Genomic DNA, 23,243 nt, shown 5'->3' on the forward strand with positions numbered 1-23,243 from the left:
TAAAATGGGGACAATCAGCACCAACTTGGGAAGGGAACAGGCGAGGGTCGTATCAGGTCATGCAGCAACTGACCGGATCACAAGACCTATTTACACACAGCCGCGTCAATAACCTTCCAATGCAAACACGCCCCTTCAAGAGTGGCGATTGAAATTAATGCAGTCAATAGTTGAAGGAAGGGCCTTCTACTGTCCAGCAGCTCGGAGATAAAGGGGGTCATTTTAACCCCAAAACTCGGGTGGGTATTAATAAAGTCAAACCCGACTCAACCCACCCAATTCCGGTTTTAGCGGAGGTGAGGGAGGAGGTGGCGGGTGACCAACCTTCTCTCAGCGGTGGGTCCCTCATGTAAATATTTACGTGGGGCTGTGTGCCCAAGATTCTAGCAGAAACATAGAAGATAGGAGCAGGAGTAGGCCATTCGGCCCCTCGAGCCTGCTCCGCCATTTAATGAGATCATGACTGATCATCCAAATTCAGTACCCTGTCCCTGCTTTCTTCCCATATCCCTTGATCCCTTTAGCCTTAAGAAATATATCCAACTCCTTCTTGAATATATTTAATGAATTGGCCTCAACTGCCTTCTGTGGTAGAGAATTCCACAGGTTCACCACTCTCTGGGTGAAGAAATTTCTCATCTCAGTCCTAAGTCCTCTTATCCTTAGACTGTGACCCCTGGTTCTGGACTCCCCCGCCACCAGGAACATCCTTCCTGCATCTAGTCTGTCTAGTCCTGTTAGAATTTTATAAGTTTCAATGAGATCCCCTCTCATTCTTCTAAACTCTAGCGAATATAAGCCTAATCAACCCAATCTCTCCTCATACGTCATTCCTGCCATCCCAGGTATCAGTGTGGTGAATCTTCACTGCACTCCCTCCATGGCAAGAACATCCTTCCTCAGATAAGGCGACCTAAACTGCACACAATACTCAAGGTGTGGTCTCACCACAGCCCTGTACAACTGCAGCAAGACTTCCTTGCTCCTGTACTCCGCTCCAGCTTTAACACTGACCGGCCGGGTTTCCCAGGCCTCAGGAAACCCGGCAGCTGAGGAGAGGCGAGGAGAGGACTGCTGGATGGAACATCAAAGTGCCTTTCCAACTACTACTTGTGGGTCAGGAGGAGGAGTGCATCCCCCCGGCCCAACAAACTCCACTCCACTTAATCAAGTCCTGCTGTTAAATTCAGCAGGACCAGAGGGAAACCAGTTCTTCAAGATTTCCAGACTGCTAAACTTCTCCGCCCCCCTCACTATTGGAGCCAAGTCTTCATCTCCAAAGATGATCCCAGGGTCAATCCCCACTCTCTGCTCAGGTAGGTTTCACTCCGGGTGCAAGTTGGGCAGCTAACGTGGGTTGGAATGCCCTGCGTGGTTGGAGAAAGCTACCAGCGTTCCCGCCACAATCCCCACTGGAAGTGTGGATGTCCTCCTAGCCACTCTTAGTCATTCCAATCACCAACTACCTTTACACATACAAATCACTCCCTAACATCCCCCTCTTGCATTTATTTTCTCTCCAATTCCTGACCGTTCTTTGAAGCCGTGCAGCCATCATTACACTCCTGCATCAAGTAGGTAACCAGCATGGACACTGACCAGGGATGGTGCACAAGATGCAACGAGGAAGAGAAAAATACAACTGAAAGGTCTCTTACCCAAGGATAGGGTAAATACAACAATCTGACTTCAAATATGTTATCTTCAATTTGATCAATGTATTTCACTTCAATTTACAAAAAGAAAATGCACAAATCCAGCATTTTTTGTAGCATAGGAACATTAGTAGGCCATTCAGCCCCTCGGAACTGCTCCGCCATTCAACAAGATTGTGGCTGATCTTCTACCTCATCTCCACTATCCCCATATCCCTTAATATCCAAAAATCTATCGATCTCTGTCTTGAATATACTCAACGACTGAGCCTCCACAGCCCTCTGGGGGAGAGAATTCCAAAGATTCACCACCCTCCGAGTGAAGAAACTTCTCATCTCAGTCCGAAATGGCTGACCCCTTATTCTGAGACTGTGACCCCTGGTTCTAGACTCCCCAGCCAGGGGAAACATCCTCCCTGCATCTACCCTGTCAAGACCTGTAAGAATTTTGTATGTTTCAATGAGATCCCCTCTCATTCTTCTAAACTCTAGAGAATATAGGCCTAGTCTACTCAATCTCTCCTCATAGGACAATCCCCCCATCCCAGGAATCAGTCTGGTGAACCTTCGTTGCACTCCCTCTATGGCAAATATATCCTTCCTTAGGTAAGGAGACCAAAACTGTACACAGTACTCCAGGTGTGGTCTCACCAGGGTCCTATATAGTTGCAGTAAGACGTCTTTACTCTTGTACTCAAATCCTCTTGTAATAAAGGCCAACATAGCATTTGCTTTCCTAATTGTTTGCTGTACCTGCATGTTAACTTTCAGTGATTCGTGTACAAGGACACCCAGGTCCCTCTGAACACCAACATTTCCCAATCTCTCACCATTTAAAAAAGACTCTGCTTTTCTACCAAAGTGGATAACTTCACATTTCTCCACATTATATTCCGTTTGCCATGTTCTTGCTCACTCACTTAGCCTGTCTATATCCCCTTGAAGCCTCCTTGCATCCTCCTCACAACTTACATTCCCACCAATCTTTGTATCATCAGCAAAAATTTGAATACATTTCATTGATGCAGATTGCAAATATACATAGAATATAGAGCACAGAAACAGGTCATTCGGCCCAACCAGTCCATGCCGGTGTTTATGCTCCACTCGAGCCTCCTCCCGTCTTTCCTCATCTAACTATCAGCATAACCCTCTATTCCCTTCTCCCTCAGATGCTTGTCTAGCCTCCCCTTAAATGCATCGATACTATTCGCTTCAACCACTCCCTGTGGTAGCGAGTTCCACATTCTCACCACTCTCTGGGTAAAGAAGTTTCTTCTGAATTCCCTATTGGATTCCTTGGTGGCTATCTTATATTGATGGCCTCTAGTTTTGCTCTTCCCCACAAGTGGAAACACTCTCTCTGTATCCACTCTATCAAAACCTTTCATAATTTTAAAGACCTCTATTAGGTCCCCCCCCTCAGCCTTCACTTTTCAAGAAAAAAGAGCCCCAGCCTGTTCGTCCTTTCCTGATATGTATACCCTCGCATTTCTGGTATCATTCTTGCAAGTCTTTTTTGCATTCTCTCCAGTACCTCTATACGCTTTTAACAATATGGCGACCAGAACTGTACACAGTACTCCAAGTGTGGTCTAACCAAATATAACTTTTTTTAAAAATTAATTCATGGGCTGTGAGCGTTGCTGGCAAGGCCAGCATTTATTGACCATCCCTAATTGCCCTCGAGAAGGTGGTGATGAGCTGCCTTTTTGAACTGCTGCAGTCAGTGCGGTGAAGGTACTCCCACAGTGACTTTGTCATAGCAGGTTTGGGTACAACTGAATGGGTTGCTAGGCCATTTCAGAGGGACAGCTAAGAGTCAACCACACTGTTGCGAGTCTGGAGTCACATATAGGCCAGACCGGGTAAGGACGGCAGATTTCCTTCCCTAAAGGCCATTAGTGAATCAGATGGGTTTTTATGACAATCCAGTAGTTTCATGGTCACCATTGTTGACACTAGCTTTTATATTTTATTAGTCTTTATTATATTACATGCAACTCCAGACTGTTCTCAATTCACCAAAAAGCAGTCAATTTGTTGATTGGACTTACTTCACGTGGTTATCGGTGAGCTGTTTAAGGACCTGGCAATAAATCTCATCCTTCATCGGCTCCCCCTTCAAGGAACCTTCGAATATCTGGTCAGTCAGTTCGTTCACCGTGCGCGTGCGCTTGGAGGGGTAGTCACCCATGTACTTCATGATAGGTGCTGGCTCGGAGTCAAGGCAATGACAGACACAACTTGCGTTTATACAGCGCATTTCACAGCCTCAGGACGTCCCAAAGCACTTTACAGCCAATGAGGTCCGTTTGAAGTATAGTCCCTGTTGTAATGTAGGAAACGCGGCAGCCAATTGGCACACAGCAAACAGCAACGTGATAATGACCAGATAATTTGTGTTTAGTGATGTTGGTTGAGGGATAAATATTGGCCAGGACACCGGGGAGAACTTCCCTGCTCTACCTCAAATAGTGCCATGGGATCTTTTACATCCACCTGAGGGGGCAGACGGGGCCTCGGTTTAACGTCTCATCCAAAGGAGGCCATTCGGCCCATCTTGCCTGTGCCAGCTCTTTGAAAGAGCTATCCAATTAGTCTTATTCCCCTGCTCTTTCCCTTTCCTTATATATCCAATTCCATTTTGAAAAAGTTACTCTTTAATCTGCTGCCACCACCCTTTCAGGCAATTAATTCTAGATCATAACTCGCTGCATAAAAACATTTCACCTCCTTTCACCCCTGGTTCTTTTTCCAATTATCTTAAATCTGGGTCCTCTGGTTACCGGCCCTCCTGCCAGTTGGAACCGTTTCTCCCCATCTACTTTATCAAAACCCCCTCATCATTTTGAGCCCCTCTATCAAATCTCCCTTTAACCATCTCTGCTCTAAGGAGAACAATTGCAACTTCTCTAGTCTCGCTACGTAACTGAAGTCCCTAATGTTATAAATCTCATCATTCATCAAGAAACTACCCGTGAAATAACGCTGGACGGCCAGCTGGTGGCGCCGTCCAAGGAGTATAAATACTCGGGCGTGGGCCCAGCTTGCCCAGGGGACATTTTGTAAGACAAGGTACTAGTGAAATACAACTAGACCTCCATGTTCTGAAACAAGCTGATTAAAGCCTTGCTTTATGCTCAAACTAAGTGCGTAGTGAGTTTTATTACGTCACCTTATCCCCGGTACTATTCTAGTAAATCTCCTCTGCATCCGCTACCAAGGCCTTGGCATTCTTCCTGAAGTGTGGTGCCCAGAACTGGACACAAAATGAACAAGCTCAGTTGATCACTGAACCCACAAGTAAATAATGTTTTTACTTTTGTACTGGGTCAGTATTTCTTAAACAGCTCAGTTTTCACAACTGAAATTCCATTCCCTAGGAAACGCGAAAGGATATCTATAAACACCAGGCAGGATTCTTGAGACAGCTCCTCATTATTCAACAGCTTCTTCAGGAGAGGCTGCTTAATCGGCTCCCGGGTACAAGACCACATTTTGTCTTTCCCACGATTCTTTGTGATCATCACTCGGCTCAAGGTGTGCTTCGGAGGTGGCCTAGAATTTTAAGAAAAATCTCAGGAAAAATTTTACGAAACACTTAATAAAAAAAAAATTAAGCAGTGCCATGGGATGTCACCAACTTCTTTCGCTCTTCTCTTCCTCCCCTCTTCCCCCCGACTTTGTCCATGTTGTCACACAAGATGACCCTACCTGAAGTAGTCATACGAGAACTCTTCCAGGGTGTAAGGCTTAACCTTCTCCTCCAAATCGGCTATGGACAGTTGGGATGTCTTGATGGCTTCTTGTCTCTGACCTGGTGTCATGGTAACCAAGCACTGGAAGACAAGTAAAGAAGAATTTACGATAGTAAAATACTGCGGATGCTGGAAATCCGAAATAACAACAGAAAACGCTGGAAAAACTCAGCAGGCCAGGCAGCATCTGTGGAGAGAAACAGAGTTAACGTTTCAGATCGAAGACGAAGGGTCCCAGACCTCAAACGTTGACTCCATTCCACTCTCCATGGATGCTGCCTGACCTGCTGAGTTTTTCCAGCGTTTTCTATTATTATAAAGAAGAATTTACTTGCTAGGACCCTTCTTCTTGGGAGCAGAGAAGGTTAAGGGAAGATTTGAAAGAGGCGTGCAAAATTTATGAAGGATTTTGATGGAGTAAATAAAGGAGAAACAAGGAGATACTTGCTTCCAATGGCAGGAGGTTCGGTAACCAAAGGACACACATTTAAGATCATCAGCAAAAGAACCAGAGGGTGGATGAAGAGCATTTTGTTTTACGCAGCGAGGTATGAGGATTTGGAATGCGCTGTCTGAAAGGGTGGTGGAAGCAGTTAATGGAAGCAGTTAACTTTCAAAAGGGAATTGGATGTATAATTAAAAAAGGAATAATTTGCAGGGCTACGGGGAAAGAGCGAGGCCAAAAGGACAGCTCTTTCAAAAGAACTGGCACAGGCACGGTGGGCCGAATGGCCCCCTTCCATGCTGCAAGATTCCATGATGCAGATGGCTCAGGGACTGAGCATTAAACCAGGCAAGCAAGGTCCGTAGTTCCATCCCCAATTTGCACCCAGTTTAGATCTTAGCCAGGGCAGCAACGAAAAAGACTTGCATTGGTACAGCACATATCACGACAACAGGACGTCCCAAAGCGCTTTACAGCCAATGAAGTATTTTTGAAGTGTAGTTACCGTGGGGCATTAAAATTGGACTCAGCATTGCCAAGCAGGGGTAGTGGGGATAGGAGGGGTGGGGGAAGAGAATCACAGCTAGATTTCCTATTGTCAAGTATTACCTTGCTGGAAGTGCAAAAAAAGGAGACATAATTGTCAACATCTAAGCTCACCTCTTGAGGAAGTCCAGTTGATTTAAGTACTGGGAAAAAAGATAGAAACAAAAAATAGAACTTGCCTTGCTATAGCACCGCATCACATCACATCCTCAGGTCTTTTTACAACCAATGGATTACTTTTGAAGTGAATTCATTTATTTGGGCGAACACGGCAGCTAATTTGGCACACAGCAAGATCCCACAAACAACAAGTGCATGAATGGCCAGAAAGACACTTGGCGGTGGTGTCGTCGATTATACATCCTAATGCTCTGGGATACGAGGGCAGGTCTTTGTGAGCCTGGGCCATGATCAATATCCTATTCACCTGTGGTGGAATCACAGCCAAGTCGTGTCTCTGTGCTGCAAGTTTTCAGGGTCAATCTCCCCTCTGTTCTGAGGGCAGGAGTTGGGTGGGGGATGGTCACTATCACTGGCTTCAGTGCCTCCAGGCAAGGGAAGAGGAAAATCAGCCCACATTCCCACTCCCAATCATGAGCCAGTAACAACAGAGACAGAGTGGGCCAGAGACAGAGCGAGAACTTAGCACCAGAACCTAGCACCCGAGCTAGGCTCAAGCTTCAGGGCAGTGCTGCATTGTTGAGAAGCATCATCCTTTCAGATGTTGCGTCAAGGTTGTCTGCTTCTGTGGACGTCAGATTTCACGGCACTATTTGAAGAGCAGCGAGGTCTCCCCGTGTCCTGGCCAACATTCCTCCCTTGATCAACACCACCAAAAAATAGATCAACCGTCAGTCAACTCATTTGCGGTTTGTAGGACCTTGCAGTGTGCAAATTGGTTGCCACATTTGCCTGCATAACAGGGACCGTACTTCAAAAGTAACACGAAGCAATTTGGTACGTCCAGAGGACCCGATAAGGCACTAATGTAAATTCATTCTTTCTTCTGTGTCAAAAGCTAACACGTTAGTACCGCAAAAAAACAATTTACCACAATCTCAGCCGCTGGCTTGGTGACTGTCGGTAAGACGTAGACACAGTCAGTTGGGAAGTCGCCTGTCTGCTTGGTCCTTTCATTCGTCCCGTGACCCCAGCCACAGCTCATCACCTGCTCCCCGGTGTCATGATCCAGAATGATCAGGTCCCCCTTCATGAAGCTGAGGAACGTCAAGTCATCGCCGACTGCGCAAAAGAGAACAGACTGTCAACATCTCCACCCCGAACAGACCGTCAGCGTCCCCACCCCGAACAGACCGTCAGCGTCCCCACCACCCCGAACGGAGATCAGAGGCCTCGGGCAGGATTTTCATTGGGACGTGGAGGCGGGATTGGAGGCGTGCGGGGGGTTTAAAATCTTCAAATCGGGGGGGGGGGGCACGAACCCATCCCGCCCCCAACCCGCCTCCATGCCAGTTTTAAAGGAGGCGGGTACCCGACCTGTGCTGGCACCCGCCTCCCCGAGGCGGGGGGATTAGTGCCAATTAACTGCCTGTTAACAAGTAGTTAGCAGGCAGTTTTTAGCCTAATCCCTATTTTTATTCCTGAATGTGGGATTCCAGACGGCTCCAAACCACGCCAAGTTAGCGAGGCGGACTGTCGGGCTTGGAGGGGTCGAGATGTCCGGCGTTCAGGTAGGTGATGGGTGCATGAGTGCAGAGGTAAGTGTGTTTGGTGTGTGTAAAGTGTCGAAAGAAGTTTTACTTACCTTTACAGCCTTTCTTCCTTCAGGTCTCGGGAGTTCCTCATCTCACCGGCACAGAAAGCAGAATGGCCGCGAGCTGTCATAATCTGCAGCATTCAGCTTTCTGTTCCAGGGAGATCTCAATCATCCTGAGAGGAAGGAATTAACCTGGAGTACAGATTGTCAGTGTTTGACAGCTTCAAACAGCTGTGAAACACTGATATTTCATCTGTCAAAATCTCTTGACAGATGAAATGTCAATCTGTGACGTCACCTGTTGCCGGGTGGCCCTTAATTGGCCTGCTGAGCCCGCTGGGCGGGCTCGACAAGGTCAATCATGTGAAAATCGCGTGGGCTGGCTACAACTCAATGGAGGCGGGACTACAACCCCGAAAGTTGTCGTCCCACCTCCTCAATGAAAATCCAACACCTCACCTCCGATGTGGCGTTGAGACTCTTGGAAGTGACACCCAACAGGAAGGTTCTTAAGCAAAGTTACCGACCTCCGCCACCCGCGCGCTGGGGAAAGTTGTTGACGCTGGGGGTCAATTGAAAATTTCACAACTGAGCGGTCGGCAGACTTTTGTTAGGCAAGGGATCTGGAAACAAGGCGGGTAAGTGGAGCGGAGATACAGGTCAGCCACAATGTAATTGAATGGCGCAACAGGCTGAACGGCCTATTCCTGTTACTGGACTAGTAATCTAGAGCCCTGGACTAATGATCCAGAGGCGCGAGTTCAAATCCCACTACGGCAGCTGGAGAATTTAAATTCAGGTAATTAAATAAATCTGGAATAAAAAGCTAGTATCAGTACTGGTGACCACGAAACTATTGGATTGTCGTAAAAACCCATCTGGTTCACTAATGTCCTTTAGGGAAGGAAATCTGCTGACCTTACCCGGTCTGGCCTATATGTGACTTCAGACCCACAGCATGTGTTTGACTCTTAACTGCCCCTCAGTTGTACCAAACCACTACAAGGAAGTATACTCACTGTGGGGGTACCTTCACCACACGGACTGCAGCGGTTCAAGGAGGCAGCTCACCACCACCTTCTCCAGGGCGATTAGGGATGGGGCAATAAATGCCAGCCTTGCCAGCGATGCCCACATCCCATAAATGAATAATAATAAATTTAAAAATTCCTGTTCCTATGTGCTTATGTTCCTAAAGCATTTCCCCTGGAGGTGAAGCGAAGGGAAGGTGCAAACACATGGGAGGGCTCCACAAGCCACAAGTGACCAATTTCCAAAGAGCCATTGGATGAGACTGGTTAGGTCAACTGGCCTCGGAGTCAGATGGCACTTGGTGGAAAGTGTGTGTGGGGAGGGTCTGCATGGATCATTATATTCCCCTCACATTTAGTTTTGTCCTCATCTTCCACACCTCAGACTTGGTAGGTCACTGGAGTTCAAAGAGGAAAACCATCTTCCCTTCGGTAGAAGTGTGATGAAATATGCCTTCATCAACCCATGTGTTTTACCTGCTTGTATTTTACCTGCTTGTATTTTACACCGCCCCCTTTTGTTCCTATTGTGTGTATTGGCTACGCCCCTGTCTTTTGCCATATAAAAGGTCTCAGGAGCTGTATGAGTCATTTACTACCAGACGAACCCGATGTGGGAAGACCTGCTATACGGCTATGTTCTTAGTGATTAAAAGCCTTCAGTTGAATCCTTGTCTTTGAGTCATTGATGGCATATCAAGAAGCATAGACCTAAAGAGAACCGTAATTAAAATAAAGGTGTTCTAAGAATGACGGCAGGATTTTCATGAGGGGTGGGGAGCGGAAAGGGCAAGAGAGAAAGTGCCTTGGTGCCAAAATGACACAAACAAAATGAAAAAGTTCGCACATTCGCAGACCATCTCCTGGTCCAGATCTAGTCCGAGAGGCCACCCAGGGAGCTTACAATATCCTACGAACCCCTGGATTACTGACTACAAAAACACAACACAGTCAAGAACCCCCCCAATGTTACTTCCTGCTCGCTCTCACTCACCGGGGTTAGGGTTATCTTGGAGAGCTACAACAAACTTTGACCGCTTCCTCAGCCCCTCTAGAAAAGTCACCACCAGGTCCCGGATATCCTCTGCATTGTTGGAGGTGAAGGTGTATTCATCGCCTTTGATGGTCGCCAGTGTGAAGCTCTGTCCTTGCATTTTGCCTCCCCTGGAATCCAAAACAGGGGAGACTTTTCAGTACAGTGACACCATTTTCTGATATTTTATTGCACCCCCCTCCTCCTCTCCCCTCACCCTTCAATAGGGCAGGCCTGCGAACTCGCTCCAAGTCCAAAGATGCTTTTGTTTTTCTCCCCTCTTCTCCCGAATGTGTTGTCTCTTATTTTAATGTGGGGTGTGGGGAGGTTTAAACACTTCCACAGGTATCGAGGACCTCGCCTAAATAGCCATTATTGTCGCAGCTTCGGCTGAACGCCAACTACAAAGGGCATCGTGGGCAAGACTAATTCTGTTCTCAACCAATGACCACAAATGAACTTCCAGCGTGGTAGGGATCAAGTTGATTGAGTTTTCCCTTTCCCAACCCAGGGGCACCGGCAGCCAATGCCTTGCCCGAGATCCTAACGCTCATCTTCGTGACGTTGCCAAAAAGTAACCAAAAAGTAGAGGTAGGCTTGTCCTGCAGGACATTCGCTTGCCGCTACCTGGAATCAGTTTTGTTCCACTGCCACCCCACCCCCACTACAAGACCTTAAATGGCAACTCAATTCAGCACTCAAATAGTGGTGTTCCTCATTGCATTAGGAATGGTTTTTAAGGCAGGCATTTGGAATGGGCAGGTATACAGTATTCTTTGAAAATTGGTGAAAGTCTAGTTTAAATTAGAGATGAAACTAAAGCTGTCCCCTCAAGCTTTCACAATCTATCTAACTCGTACCAAGTCCCATTAAACCATCTCCCCTGTGCTCGCTGACCTACATTGGCTCCGGGTTAAGCAACTCCCCGATTTTAAAATTCTCATCCTGGTTCTCAAATCCCTCCGTGGCCTCGCCCCTCCCCATCTCCTAACCTCCTCCAGCCCCACAACAATTACTCCCTTGTGGTAATGAGTTCCGCGTTTCAACCACTCTCTGGGTAAAGAAGTTTAATTGAATTCCCTATTGGATTTATTAAAAGACTTGCATTTATATAGTGCCTTTCATGACCACTGGACGTCTCAAAGCGCTTTACAGTCAATGAAGTACTTGCCTCTGTGTCAGAAGGTTGTGGGCTCAAGACGAGGAGGGGGGGGGGGGGGGGGGGGGAGTTCTCCCTGGTGTCCTGGCCAATATTTATCCCTCAATCATCACTAAAAAGCAGATTATCTGGTCATTGTAACATTGCAGTTTGTGGGAGCTTGCTGTGTGCAAATTGGCTGCTACAATTCCTACATTACAACAGTGACTACACTTCAAAAAGTGCTTCATTGGCTGTGAAGCGCTTTTGGACGTCTGGTGGTCGTGAAAGGTGCTATAGAAATGCAAGTCTTTCTTTCAACGAGGGCCTCAATGAGTTTTGTGCTGTTGGCCCAATCCCACTAGGGACAGGATTGAGACTCACCCCAAATTTAAGGGGAAGCTAGATAAACACCTTGGTTAGACCACAACAACAGAAAATGCTGGAAAAACGCAGGCCAGGCAACATCCGTGGAGAGAAATTAGAGTCAGTGTTTTGGGTCAAAACCTTTGTTTTGGCCTTTTTCCCCCCCCCTTTCCTTTCCTTTTTTTTTCTCTCTCCCACATGGCAGCTGTGTCCCATTCTGCCAGCACATTTCACACCTAATCTAGAGCCGTCTTTTGTCTCCACTAGTCCTATCACCATCTTGTCTCGTTTTGAATACCTCTTAATGTCTCTTCTCTTTTGTTCGCTACCAACCTGGCCTCTTAATCTATTTCATTCCCTGTGCCTCTTTAGTCTTGATAAAGGGTTTTGACCCGAAACGTTGACTCTAATTTCTCTCCATGGATGTTGCCTGGCCTGCTGAGTTTTTCCAGCATTTTCTGTTGCTATTTTGGATTTCCAGCATCTGCAGTATTTTGCTATCAGTTAGACCACACTTGGAGTACCGAGTACAGATCTGGTCTCCATATTAGAAAAAGGATAGCGAGGCACTGGAGAGGGCGAAAAATGTTTTTGTGACTAGAATGATTCCAGAACTGAGAGGGTATACCTATCAGGAAATATTGAACAGGCTGGGGCCCTTTTCTCTAGAAAAGGGAAGACTGAGGGTGACCTGATCAAGGATGTCTCCACTTGCGGGCGAGACTAGAACTAGGGGCCAATATAAGAGAGTCAGTTTTTTGGTCTGTTTTTTTGTTTTTCATACAGACCCCAGCATCTGCAATATTTGACCCCTTGTGACCCCACCTCATTGTTCTTTGATGTAATGTTTTCCTGACTGACCTGTTTGGACACCGTTCACACCTTTGATTGCTGTGATTATCTCTCTGCCGAGGTGTGATAAATGGCAGTTGGCAAGATTACCTGTAAACATCTGACATTATTCTCTGACTATATAAGCTGTGTCTTTATGCATTTCTCCACTTCACCTGACGAAGGAGCAGCACTCCGAAAGCTTGTGATTTCAAATAAAGCTGTTGGACTATAACCTGGTGTTGTGTGACTTCTTACAGTAATAAATCCAATAGGGAATTCAGGAGGAACTCTTTACCCAGAGAGTGGCGAGAATGTGAGAGTGCTTGAGGCGAATACGGTAGCATAGTGGTTATGTGACTGGATTAGTAAACCAGAGGCCTGAACCAATGATCCGGAGTACACGAGTTCAAATCCCACCACGGCAGCTGGGGAATTTAAATTCAGTTAATTAAATTTAAAAATAAATCTGGAATAAAAAGCTAGCGTCAGTAATGGCGATTGTCGTTAAAAACTCATCTAGTTCACTAATGTCCTTTAGGGAAGGAAATCTACCGCCCTTACCCGGTCTGGCCTATATGTGACTCCAGACCCACAGCAATGTGGTTGACTCTTAACTGCCCCTCTGAAATAGCCCAGCAATCACTCAGTGGGCAATAAATGCCGGCCTTGCCAGCGACGCCCACATCCCATGAACGAATAAATAAAAATAATAGCATCGATGCATTTAAGGGGAAGCTAGATAAGTACATGAGGGAGAAAGGAATAGAAGGATTTGCTGATAGAGTTAGATGAGGAAAGACGGGAGGAAGCTCGAGTTTAGGGTTAAATAAAGAGAGGTGGGAGGAGGCTTGCGTGGAGCATGGACCAGTTGGTCTGAATGGCCTGTTTCTGTGCTGTTAAAAAACTAATTACAGGAAACTTTGGTTTATCCGGAGGTTTTATGTCCGGAATACTCGATCTAACGGCAAAAATCAGGAGCCGTTTTCTATAAGTTTTTTTAGTTCTCGTTCTTTTTTTCCCCCCCATTCAAGCACTGCAAGGTCTGTAGCTATAGCAACAGCTTCAGCTACAGACGCTTGCAGCTGCAGCCGACACTTTAGAAGCTGTTGCTAAGCAACAGTGTTTGTTGTCAGATACGGAGATGAAAACCTCCGTATGCTTCAACATTAACTTTGTATGTCCGGCAGTTTTGATAGATCGGCAACACGCCGGTCCCGTATATCACAAAGTTTCCTGTACTACAAGTTGTTGTGCGCTGCCCGATAGGGCGGTGGAAGCAGATTCAATAGCTACATTCAAATGAGAATTGGATAAATACTTGAAAAGGAAAAACAATTTGCAGGGCTGTGGGGAAAGAGCAGGGGGGGCAGTGGGATTAATTGGAGCGCTCTTTCAAAGAGCCAGCACAAGCACGATGGGCCGAATGGCCTCCTTCTGTGCTGTATCATTCTATGATTCACATGGCACCCTTACTGCCAAACAAGAGATGTTAATCCCATCAGTTTGTAGTCGATTTGAACCCAAGTCCCACGGGTGAAAAGCCAGGGCCTAATCCACTGTGCCATCCAGTTATTCCCACCCCACCAAAGTTGCAATACCCAATATTTAAAAAAACTTACATTTTACTTTAATTCTAAATTTTTGGCCGCCTGCTTATAGATTCCAGCCCAGTACTTACTTGCTGCTCGTAACGGCAGTGATTTCTGGGAAGGAAAGTTCCAGAAGGACTTGCTCCTGTTCATCAACAAAGTAAACGCCGGTCCAGTTTACGGCTACAATCACATCGTTCTTTGGCAGGCTTGGGCCTAGAGCAATGAAGGGAAAATGAAATTGTTAATTAAGCAGCATCACCAGCCCAGCTAATGGGCCCGTGCCCCCGGGGCTCCCTCAACGTATAAACTCCCCCGCCCACACAAGATGGAGAGTTGGGATCAGCAAACCTGGGCGCATTTCACCTCTGAACGTTCTACTGCTCACAATCAGTACTAGGTAAGGGGCACCGAGAGGTCACATCAGGATTTATCTTGAAGTTATTTACATAGGATACACGGCACAGAAACAGGCCATTCGGCCCAACCAGTCTATGCTGGCGTTTATGCTCCACTCGAGCCTCCTCCAGTCTTTCCTCATCTAACTATCAGCCCAACCCTCAATTCCCTTCTCCCTCAGATGCTTATCTAGCTTCCTATTAAATGCATCTACACTATTCGCTTCAATCACTCCCTGTGGTAGCGAGTTCCACATTCTCACCACGCTCTGGGTAAAGAAGTTTCTTCTGAATTCCCCATTGGATTTCTTGGTGACTATTTTATATTGATGGCCCCTAGTTCTGCTCTTCCCCACAAGTGGAAACACTCTCTGTATCCACTCCATCAAAACCTTTCATAATTTTAAACGCCTCTATTAGGTCGCCCCTCAGCCTTCTCTTTTCAAGGAGAAAAAAAAAAGAGACCCAGCCTGTTCATCCTTTCCTGATATGTATACCCTCGCATTTCTGGTATCATCCTTGTAAATCTTCTCTGCACCCTCTCCAGTGCCTCTATATCCTTTTTATAATATGGCGACCAGAACTGTACGCAGTACTCCAAGTGTGGTCTAACCAAGGTTCGATACAGGTTTAGCATAACTTCCCTACTTTTCAATTCTATCCCTCTCGAAATAAACCCTAGTGCTTGGTTTGCTTTTTTTATGGCCTTGCTAACCTGTGTCGCAATTTTTATTGATTTGTGTATTTGTACTCCGAGATCCCTTTGTTCCTCTACCCCACCTAGACTCGCACCCTCCAAGTGATAAGTGACCTCCCTATTCTTCCTACCAAAATGTAATACTGTACCTCACATTTATTCTGTGTTGAACTTCATTTGCCAATGATATGCCCATTCTGCAAATTTATTAATTTGTTTGATAACGCTGTGAAGCGCCTTGGGACGTTTTACTACATTGAGGGTGCTGCACATAAATGGAAGTAGTTGTTTGTCTCGTTGGGGCAAAATGAAAACCAAAAATCAGTTATAAAACATGATTCCCAAACAGCCGAATACCGCAAATGCTGGAAATCTGAAACAGAAATACCCCCTTAGAAAATTCGGGAAAGTGCTCAAATCAATTAGCATCTGCAGAGAAAACGAAAGTCAACTTTTCAGGTGTAGAACTCCCCCCCGCCCTCAGATGTGAAAAATAGTACACAATATATAAAAAAATATATATATACACATCACCACAAAAAAGAGTGTTCAGGTCAAAAAGCTTCACTTAGGGTCTTAATTCTGGACAGAGTGTAGAGGACCTTCTGGAGCATTGCCTACTCGTGCGATGTGCGTTGGCTAATCGGCACTCCTTGAAGAAGACAACTCGACCAGCTCTTAGCTGGCGCATAAAAGGAGGCCAGCCATTTACCAGTTAACATAAGCATGGGTCCGTGATCATCCCCTGGACTGGTTTTGATGGCCTGGGGGTGGGTGAGGGTCGGAGAGGAATCTTTCCAGATTTTTTACCCCCCTTTTTGTTCCTGGTTTTTTGACTCTCCTAGGAGATTACACGGTTATTGGGGTGGGGGTGGAGGGTAGAATGTGTCCAGTCACGAGGCTCCGGCCATCATGAGCGTGGGACAGGCTCGATGGACCAGCTGCTCTTTTCCTGCTCGTCGTATTGCACGTTTACAGTCCCTTACATCCACGGGGATAAACCACAAGCTTTAGAAATAAATAAAGCGATCCATATTTCAACAAACCTGAAAATTTGAAGGCCTCATAAAATCGAGAAAAGAGCAAAGGCCACTTGAAGCGAGCAAAGTCCACAACCTCCTCCTTCACCTTCTGAGGGTCAATCCTCTTCTGGGTGTACACTCCCTAAGATAGAAAAAAAGGCGGAATGTATACGCAAGATTAACTAAACACGCACACAATGCAAGGCAGCTTTGTCGCACAAGAGAGCGTAGCAGGGTGCTGCATTCACAAATGCCCATTGGACTCTCTGATGGGATTCGAGAGAGGGGCCGAGAGGAGTCAAGTGACTTCTCGAACAGGAAGGCAAAAAAGTTAGATTAAGAGAAAAGACAGACTTGCATTTCTATAGCGCCTTTCATGCCCACCGGACGTCGCAAAGCGCTTTACAGCCAATGAAGTACTTTTTGAAGTGGAGTCACTGATGTAATAGAAACATAGAAGCAGGAGTCGGCCATTCGGCCCTTCGAGCCTGCTCCGCCATTCAATATGATCATGGCTGATCCTCTATCTCAATACCATATTCCCGCTCTCTCCCCATACCCCTTAATGTATTTTGTGTCTAGAAAAAAAGCTTTGCAAGTATTGATGCCTTCTCTGAGGAGAATGTGGGAAACGCAGCAGCCAATTTGCGCACAGCAAGGTCCCACAAACAGCAATGTGATAATGAGCAGATAATCGGTTTTTGTTATGTTGTTTGAGGGATAAATATTGGCCCCAGGACACCGGGGAGAACTCCCCCGCTCTTCTTCGAAATAGTGCCATGGGATCTTTTACATCCACCTGAGCGCAGACGGGGCTTCAGTTTAACGTCTCATCCAAAAGACGGCACCTTCGACAGGGCAGCATTCTCTCAGCACTGCACTGGGAGTGTCAGCCTAGCTTTCTGTGCTCGAGTCCCTGGAGTGGGACTTGAACCCACAACCTTCTGACTCAGAGGCAAGAGTGTGACCAACTGAGCACAAAGAAGTGTTGCCATCCCTTTGTAGTTTGCTTTTCCCTTTCCCCCACAGCAAGGGTTTCCTAGGCTAAATGCCAGTAGAGGCAAGAGCGAGCCAAGCACAGAGTCAGAAGGTGGTGGGCTCAAGAGCCACTTCAGTCCTTCAGCACACAATCCGGGTTGACAGATCAACGCAGTGCAGAGGGAGCACTGCACTGTCGGAGGTGCCGTCTTTTTGGATGAGACGTTAAAGCCAGGCCCCAATCTTTCAGTTGGATGTAAAGGATGCTCTGGCACTATCTGAAGCAGGGCAGGAGGATTCAATGTCATAGCTAACATTCATCATCTCTCAACCAACGCCATCAAAACAGAGGAACTGACAATGTATCTCATTGCTGTTTGCGGGATCTTGCTGCCCGTCACATTGGCTGCTGCATTTGCCTACCAAAAAACAGCAACTACATTACAAAAAAAAGTAATTGGCTGTGAAGCACCTTGTGATGTCCCGAGATCAGGAAGGTATTATATAAATGCAAGTTCTTTTTAAATAAAGCAGACCGAGGATTATCCCATTCTAAAATCAGTCACGTACAAGGCAAGAATTGTGTGCGGCACATTCTCCGATGTCCCCATCCGTGGAGGAGCTGGCCTCTAGTCAACTCTCTACTGATAACACGGCAAGTTAAGAGAAAAGGCCAGTCGGCCAATAGGAACTCACATTTTAAGATCCTAACGCTCCCGTCTTAAACCCCAAATGTACGAGAATTATCCATACGTTTTTCCCCCCCACTAACCATCCCCCTGCCAGATTATGCGAAACATTTATCAGAATGAAAAAGTTCCTCCCAAGAGCCAATTCAAAATGCACCACTCACCAATTTAAATTCACGTTACCCAGTCAAAAATTTCTTGACTTAGACTTGCATTTATATAGCACCTTTCCCAACCTCCAGATATCCCACAGAGCTTTACAGCCAAATAGTTACTTTTCTGAAGCCTAGTCGGTGCAGTAATGTAAGAAACGCGGCACCAATTTGTGCACAGCAAGCTCCCACAAACAGCATTGAGATAATGACCAGATCAATTGCTTTTCGTGATGTTGATTGAGGGATAAATATTGGCCCCGGGACACCGGGGAGAACTCCCCCTGCTCTTCTTCGAAAGAGTGTCATGGGATCTTTTACATCCACCTGAGCAGACGGGGCCTCGGCTTAACGTCTCATCCAAAAGACGGCATCTCAGACAGTGCGGCACTCCCTCACTGCAACACTGGACTATCAGCTTAGATTTTATGCTCAAGTCCCTAGAATGGGGCTTCAACTCTCAACCTTCTGACTCCTTGATCGGTATAACCCCTCAGTTCTGGTATCATCTTTATAAATCTTCAGTGGCACACAAGAGTAACTGGTAAAGAAAGGGAGATCTGGAACACTGGTTCAAAAAAAAAATACATGTATTTATAAAGCACCTTTAATGTAGTAAAACATTCCCAAGGCGCTTCACAGGCGCGTTATCAGACAAAACTCACTAGACTGTGAAGGAAGACAGGGGAATGGTGTGCACAGGCACAAACTAGTGAAAAGCAAATTAAATTTTGTATTTAGCCAGTTCTTCACACGAGAGCGCGATCAATCCACGGAATGATCATCTAGGTAAGGCAGTGGAAGCAACAAATCCTGGGAATAATTTAACAACTGGATGCCACGATTTGGGGCGAGAGCTAGAAGTTCCTTCTGGATGGGCGAGTCAAAGGGCCTTTCTTTGTCCGTATTTATCTGGCGACGTGAACACAACTCATAAATCACCACGCTTCCCCAAGCACGGATTGGAGCGACTGGTGCAGTACTCCACTTGGCCATTAGACGGCACCAGTGTACTTTGCAACACATGACTGGGGTAGTTGTGTAGTTCCCAACCTTGTCAGGATGACCGTTTAACAGAGAGGAAATGGCGATTAAAAAGAGGAGAAACTGTACATTAGACTATGACTTAACAGTCCCATTGACTGAAATTCCTTTCAATTCCAGGGGTTAAATTACGAGGAGAGATTACACAAACTAGGGTTATATTCCCTGGAATTTAGAAGGTTAAGGGTCGATCTGATCGAAGTTTTCAAGATATTAAGGGGAACAGATAGGGTAGATCGAGAGAAACTATTTCCGCTGGTTGGGGATTCTAGGACTAGGGGGCAGAGTCTAAAAATTAGAGCCAGACCTTTCAGGAGTGAAATTAGGAAACACTTCTACGCACAAAGGGTGGTAGAAGTTTGGAACTCTCTTCCGCAAACGGCAATTGATGCTAGATCAATTGTTAATTTGAAATCTGAGATTGACAGATTTGTGTTGACCAAAGGTATATGGAGTTGGGTCACAGATCGGCAGTGATCTCATTGAATGTTGGAACAGGCTCAAGGGGCTGAATGGCTTCCTCCTGTTCCTATAATTGTACGGATGTCACTTCATATCATGGCTTAATTTTGAAATCCAATCAATGCTTTGGCTTTCTATCAATCTCTCTTCAGTTGCCATTTTAGAGAGTTCCCAAGGCTGATTGGCTGTAGCCCTGCAGGTTTCATCACGTGACCTGCCGCGCCCCTCCCCCCACCACGCACCAATTGGAAAGCGAACAGGCTCCTCATTGGCTGACTGGACGATTCTTGACTGTCAATCAAACAACCATTTTCCACATTTCCAATATTTTTGTAACTAATAAATAAAATTGTTCAAAGAAAGTGGAAATAACACACAATTTCTTTTTTTGAAACCCCCTATGATTTTTGTCCCGAGTTGGTCCCAGCGGTGTCCTGGTGATGAAACGCTAATTCCTGGAGACTCCAGGGTAATCCTGGAGAGTTGGCAACTCCCAGAATCTTTTTTTTGTTGCAAAAAAATTGATTTAGGAGTTGTGTTCACGTCACTATTAACATCCTATCAAAAGATAACAACCTGCATTCATATAGCGCCTTTAACGTAGTAAAATTACCCAAGGCGCTTCACAGGAGCGATTATCAAACAAATTTTGACACCGAGCCACAGAAGGAGATATTCAGACAGGTGACCAAAAGCTTGGTCAAAGAGGTGGGTTTTAAGGAAGGAGAGAGAGGCGGAGAGGTTTAGGGAGAGAATTCCAGAGCTTAGGGCCCGGGCAGCTGAAGGCACGGCCGCCAATGGTGGAGCGATTAAAATCGGGAACAAGAGGCCGGAATCGGAGGAGCGCAGAGATCTCGGAGGGTCGTGGGGCTGGGGGAGGTTACAGAGATTGGGAGGGGGGTGGGGAGAGGCCGTGTAGGGATTTGAAAACCAAGGATGAGAATTTTTGAAATTGTGGCGTTGGCAGACCGGGACCCAATGCAGGTCAGTGAGCATGGGGGTGGGGGGGGGGGCGGGTGATGGGTCTTGGTGCGAGTTAGGACACGGGGCAGCCGAGTTTTGGATAAGCTCAAGTTTATGGAGGGTGGGAGGCCGGCCGGCCAGGGGAGCTTTGGAATAGTCAAGGAGCAGAACTTAATTTGTTCAGGGTCCCCAGCAGCGCCTGCCCATTGGGTAAATCCATCGAGTCCTTGGGATTTGGCCTCTGTCGATCCCGTTAGCGCCCGTGCTGTGCGGACGTACCTTCTTGTGCGCTGCGACAATGTACTGAGCCCACTTCTCCAGCGTTTTGGACGAGCTGATTTCCCGGTCAGGAATGTAAGACGGGATTAAGCTCAGGAGTCGCTCCAGGATGATCTCGGATCCGTAATCCACGTAGTACTGCTGGGAGGCCAGTTCAGCCAGGTCTTCCTCCTAATGTGGGGTGGGGGAAAGGAGAGAGAGAAGACGCACAAGAGATGGTTAGTAGGACAAGAGTCCTGGACAAGAGTCCAAAAAAAGCAAAATGGCAAATTAGACTGCCGTTATTAATTAAAACATTTTTTTCGGGATGTGGGCATCGCTGGTGAGGCCAGCATTTATTGCCCATCCCTAATCGCCCTTGAGAAGGTGGTGGTGAGCCGCCGCCTTGAACCGCTGCAGTCCGTGTGGTGAAGATGCTCCCACAGTGCTGCTAGGGAGGGAGTTCCAGGCAATGTCCCCCCCCCATTTATTTTTGGGCGGGCGGTCCCTTGAACAGGCTGCGCGGCCCATTCAAAGTTTCATGCATGCGTGAAATCTCCAATTTGAAAAGATTGACCTAAGCTGCGCGGGACCTCCAGACAGCTGCACGGTTTAGCGGGAACCATGGTTCCAGGTCATGTGATCAGCGCCCTTGGTACGTGAATCTGCACCGGCGGGAAAAAAAAAAAGGACATAAAATTTGCCCCATTAATTATGGAATTAAAAAAGGAAAGGGACAAGCTGTATGATCGTGGTCTCGACCCAGTTGTATTTCTTTTATTCACTCTCGGGATGAGGGCGTCGCTGGCAAGGCCGGCATTTATTGCCCATCCCTCCTGTGGGAGAATCTAGAACTAGGGGTCACTGTTTAAATATAAGGGATCGGCCATTTAAGACAGAGACTAGGAGAAATTTTTTCCTCAGAGGGTCATGAGTCTTTGGAACTCTCTTCCTCAGAGGGCGGTGGAAGCAGAGTCTTTGAATATTTTTAAGGCAGAGGTAGATAGATTCTTGATAAGCAAGGGGGTGAAAGGTTATCGGGGGTAGGCGGGAATGTGGAGTAATCGGATCAGCCATGATCTTATTGAATGGCGGAGCAGGCTCGAGGGGCCGAGTGGCCTACTCACTGCTCCTAATTTGTATGTTCGTGCTAATGAATGGGTTGCCAGGTCACTTCAGGGGCCAGTAGAGACTGGCTGAAGCTTAGGGCCAAAGCAGCTGAAGGCACAACCACCAATGGTGGAGCTTTGAAAATCGGGGGTACACAAGAGGCCGGCATTGGAGGAACGCAGAGCTCGGAGTGTTGGGGCGCAGCCATTAGGGGGACCGACATCTTGACTTTTGACCCCCCCTACAAGGCGACAGTGGAAGTTAGGCTCACCTTGTCGCACCTGTACTCTCCAAACTTGACGCCCCTCACGGTCTGCTGGTAAATCAGGTTCGTTGCCACCATGTCCTCGCCGGGGTCGTGCCAGGGCGTGAAGATCTCCTTGCGGAAGAAGAGGCGCCAGGGTGCGTTGCGCTCCTGCGCTCCCTGTTCCTTGGCGTACTGCTCGCACTGGGAGACAGCGTCCATCACATAATCATTCCCGCTGCCAAGAGAGGAGACCTACAGAGGGGGCAGTTAGTGGGTTAATCAAAGCACGACACTTAGTGAACCTCCGACATCCTAAACAAAATACACAGATGTGAAATCAGAGTGCGGTAATGCAGTGGTTATGTTACTGGACTAATAACAAAAAATACTTCTATTTGCACTCTTGTACCAACAACAACTTGTATTTATACAGCACCTTTAACAACAACAACAACTTGTATTTATAGCGCACCTTTAACATAGTAAAACGTCCCAAGGCGCTGCACAGGAGCATTATCAAACAAAATTTGACACCGAGCCACAGAAGGAGATATTAGGGCAAGTGACCAAATGTTTGGACAAAGAGGTAGGTTTTAAGGAGCGTCTTAAAAAGGAGAAGGAGGGGGGTTTAGGGAGGAAATTCCAGAGATTAGGACCGAGGCAGCTAAAGGTACAGCCGCCAATGGTGGAGCGATTAAAATCGTGGACGCGCAAGAGGCCAGAATTAGAGCGCAGAGATATTCATGTTCCAACCTGTATCCACTTGTGGCGGAGACCAGAACTAGGGGGTCATAAATATAAGACAGTCACTAATAAATCCAACAGGAATTCAGGAGAAACTTCTTTACCCAGAGAGTGGCGAGAATGTGGAACTCGCTACCACAGGGAGTGGTTGAGGCGAATAATATAGATACATTTAAGGGGAAGCTGGATAAACACATGTGGGAGGAAGGAATAGAAGGATATGTTGATGGGGTTTAGATGAAGTAAGGGTGGGAAGAGGCTCGGGTGGAGCACAAACACCGGCAGGGACCAGTTGGGCCGAATGGCCTGTTTCTGTGCTGTAAATACTATATAATGGGACGAGGGGACGAGTAATTTTGCTCAC

General features: G+C 46.7%; 1 protein-coding gene across 4 annotated transcripts in view; it reads right to left on the minus strand.

Moving 5' to 3' along the window:
• Positions 1–23,243, minus strand: part of myo7aa (myosin VIIAa) — a 226,564-nt gene that overhangs the window by 35,834 nt on the left and 167,487 nt on the right. For all 4 annotated transcript variants that reach the window (XM_085999675.1, XM_085999676.1, XM_085999674.1 and 1 more), the window contains 9 exons: positions 22,160–22,387; positions 20,800–20,970; positions 16,257–16,374; positions 14,205–14,331; positions 10,150–10,319; positions 7,459–7,649; positions 5,373–5,497; positions 5,059–5,216; positions 3,713–3,866 (listed from right to left, as the gene is read on the minus strand). In XM_085999675.1, coding sequence (XP_085855801.1) covers positions 3,713–3,866; positions 5,059–5,216; positions 5,373–5,497; positions 7,459–7,649; positions 10,150–10,319; positions 14,205–14,331; positions 16,257–16,374; positions 20,800–20,970; positions 22,160–22,387 — 1,442 coding nt within the window. The remainder of the gene's footprint in view (positions 1–3,712; positions 3,867–5,058; positions 5,217–5,372; positions 5,498–7,458; positions 7,650–10,149; positions 10,320–14,204; positions 14,332–16,256; positions 16,375–20,799; positions 20,971–22,159; positions 22,388–23,243) is intronic.

This window comes from Somniosus microcephalus, chromosome 10 (genome assembly GCF_052327205.1).
Source record: "Somniosus microcephalus isolate GS21.2 chromosome 10, FLI_Smic_1.0, whole genome shotgun sequence".
In the NCBI taxonomy this organism is placed as follows: domain Eukaryota; kingdom Metazoa; phylum Chordata; class Chondrichthyes; order Squaliformes; family Somniosidae; genus Somniosus; species Somniosus microcephalus.